General features: G+C 60.7%; 1 protein-coding gene across 1 annotated transcript; it reads left to right on the top strand.

The window, feature by feature from the left end:
• Positions 1 to 805: 805 nt before the first annotated feature.
• TRAVEDRAFT_25166 (uncharacterized protein) lies at positions 806 to 1,598 on the top strand (the record flags this gene model as incomplete). The annotated part of the gene is made up of 1 exon (XM_008047783.1): positions 806 to 1,598. A coding segment is annotated over one exon (793 nt), but the record flags the coding sequence as incomplete, so codon positions are not given.
• Positions 1,599 to 2,206: the final 608 nt, after the last annotated feature.

The raw sequence follows: 2,206 nt of genomic DNA, 5'->3' as shown, positions 1-2,206 counted from the left end.
TATACAGTAGGTCCCCGCGTGAGGCTGCCCGCTTGGGCTGCGTCGCCCAGTGCCGCCACGGACGGGGACGAGCGCGAGCGGCTGCGTGTGCTTGTAGCCAGTGCCGGTGTACGATATGTGAATGGAGAGCGCTTTCCCGAGCCGTTCTACAGACTGGGAGGAGAGCGACGGCCGGCGCGAGAGACAGGACAGGAGACTAACAGAGGCGATATACGCGTGAAGCACGAGCGGGCAGAGACAAAGCAGGGATTAGAAGGACGTGAGCGTACGTCGAGCGACGATGACGTGACGGTGGGCTAGTGGCGGTCGGGTCGCGTGGATGTTCGGGTGCGTCGGGGGCATCTACAAGACGGAGAGGTGCATGGTGCGGGAGGGAGAGTGACCGATAGGCCCGGGTTTACGTCAAACAACGGGCGTTTATACGCGTCTATTGTGTGTTATGGGCGCTTCCGGTGGAGCGTTCAGTGTTTGGCCACCACGGTCATCTCCAAACCTCTCTTCGCGTATCCTCGCGTGGTTTCTGCGCATATCTTTGTCTACGCTCTCTGTTTGTATCATTGTTTACGGTGCGTACAAGGACTTGCCATACGCGGACGGTCCAGGATACTTCTCTTACGCAAACTTGACCTCGCGATCTGCAGGACGTAACGAGCTCACGACTTGGTTGGTCACGGTGCGTGCTCATCTCCGTCCCTTCTGCGCGTGTACTGAGCCAAATCGACAGCCTGTACAGTACACCCAACCTCTATTCAGAAAAGCAAGTGCCGGTACCAAGGACACTCGTCGGTATATCATCAAATTTGGCATGGATGGAGACTCGGAATCGTCTGCCTCCCCCTCCCCCATCGAACCCCACTCCCGTCGCTCCAGCAGCGAAATCCCTCGCAAGCGCCGCTCAAAAGATGGACCCAGCATACTTGGCGGGTCCATGCGCGACGTCGCCCGCGTCCTAGTGTCGCGCGAGCGCGAGACCATGGACCTCAAGCGCACGCTCTACACCATCACCGAGCAGCTCAAGGCCGAGCGACAGCGCGCGGACGCCGCGGAGCACAAGACGCGCGAGGTGCTCGCGCTCTTCAAGAACGCCAACGAGGCGAAGATGGCGGCGGAGCAGGAGGCCGCGCGCGCGAACGAGGCGCTGCGGTTGTACAAGCTGCAGTACGAGAACGCGCAACAGGAGATCCGGCGGGCGCAGAAGCTCATAGACGCGCTGGACACGCAGAGAGTGGATGCGGAGGAGACGGCGGCAAAGGCGCGGAGCCTGGCAAGGAAGATGAAGGAGGAGGCGATCGTGGTGTCCGCGAGGGAGGCGGGACGCCGGCAGGGTCTGGAGGAGGGTCTGGCGCAGGGCAGGATGATTGGATACGAGCAAGGTCGGTCGGTGGGCTATGAAGATGGACGCGCAGACACGGAGCGAGCGTATACAGCGGGCGCCATGACGGAGCCATACGCTGAAGAGACTCCTCGCCGGGAGTACCGAGCTCCCCGGGTTTCCAGACCATCATCCTCTGAAGACTCTGTACCCAACACCACGCAGAACTATACCCAACCGCTGGACGACACCCTGCCTATACCCCCGCCCGTGACAACGCCGGCACGTATACCAACCCCTGCTGCTGCACCCGTCAGACCTCGTCAGGAGCAGATACATCAGGAAGCGGACATTCGCCCCGTTTCTGTGTTCAACCCCATGATGTCTCCGTCGCACCCTCCCGTTGAAGCCCCGCCGGACGGCTGGATACCAAAAATCGACGACGATATGCGCATCCGACTCCCGCCGCCACACGAGATGGGACCACCGCCGCCTATCAGCCCATCGCCCCCGCTCTCCGCTGTGCTAAATAACGTAAGAAATATCGAGGAGCCACCTCCGGTCACCATTCCTCCCCCAATGTCTGGAGGATACAGCATGCGGATGCCGGAGGGTGATCATAGCAGCGCTCCACGGATTCAGTACGGCGCCACACCCTGACCACAGGCACGGTGATTCGCGCATCCGGTCATACGAGAGCTGCACCACCGCCCGCATCTCCTCCTCTGTCAACAACCCTGTCAATTCCACGGGCGCCATGCGGCGTGCTCACAACAGCTCACCGTGCGTTTTCCTATCTTCCTCTTCTGTCGAATGTTGAATGTTAGACGAGACGTGTCCGTGTGTCATGGTGTGAACATACCGTGCCATTCCGCAAGCTCGTCCACGGCCGCT

Source organism: Trametes versicolor (assembly GCF_000271585.1).
Source record: "Trametes versicolor FP-101664 SS1 unplaced genomic scaffold TRAVEscaffold_242, whole genome shotgun sequence".
NCBI lineage: Eukaryota > Fungi > Basidiomycota > Agaricomycetes > Polyporales > Polyporaceae > Trametes > Trametes versicolor.
The sequence above is the reverse complement of the archived record's forward strand: the minus strand, read 5'-3'. Positions and strand labels throughout refer to the sequence as shown.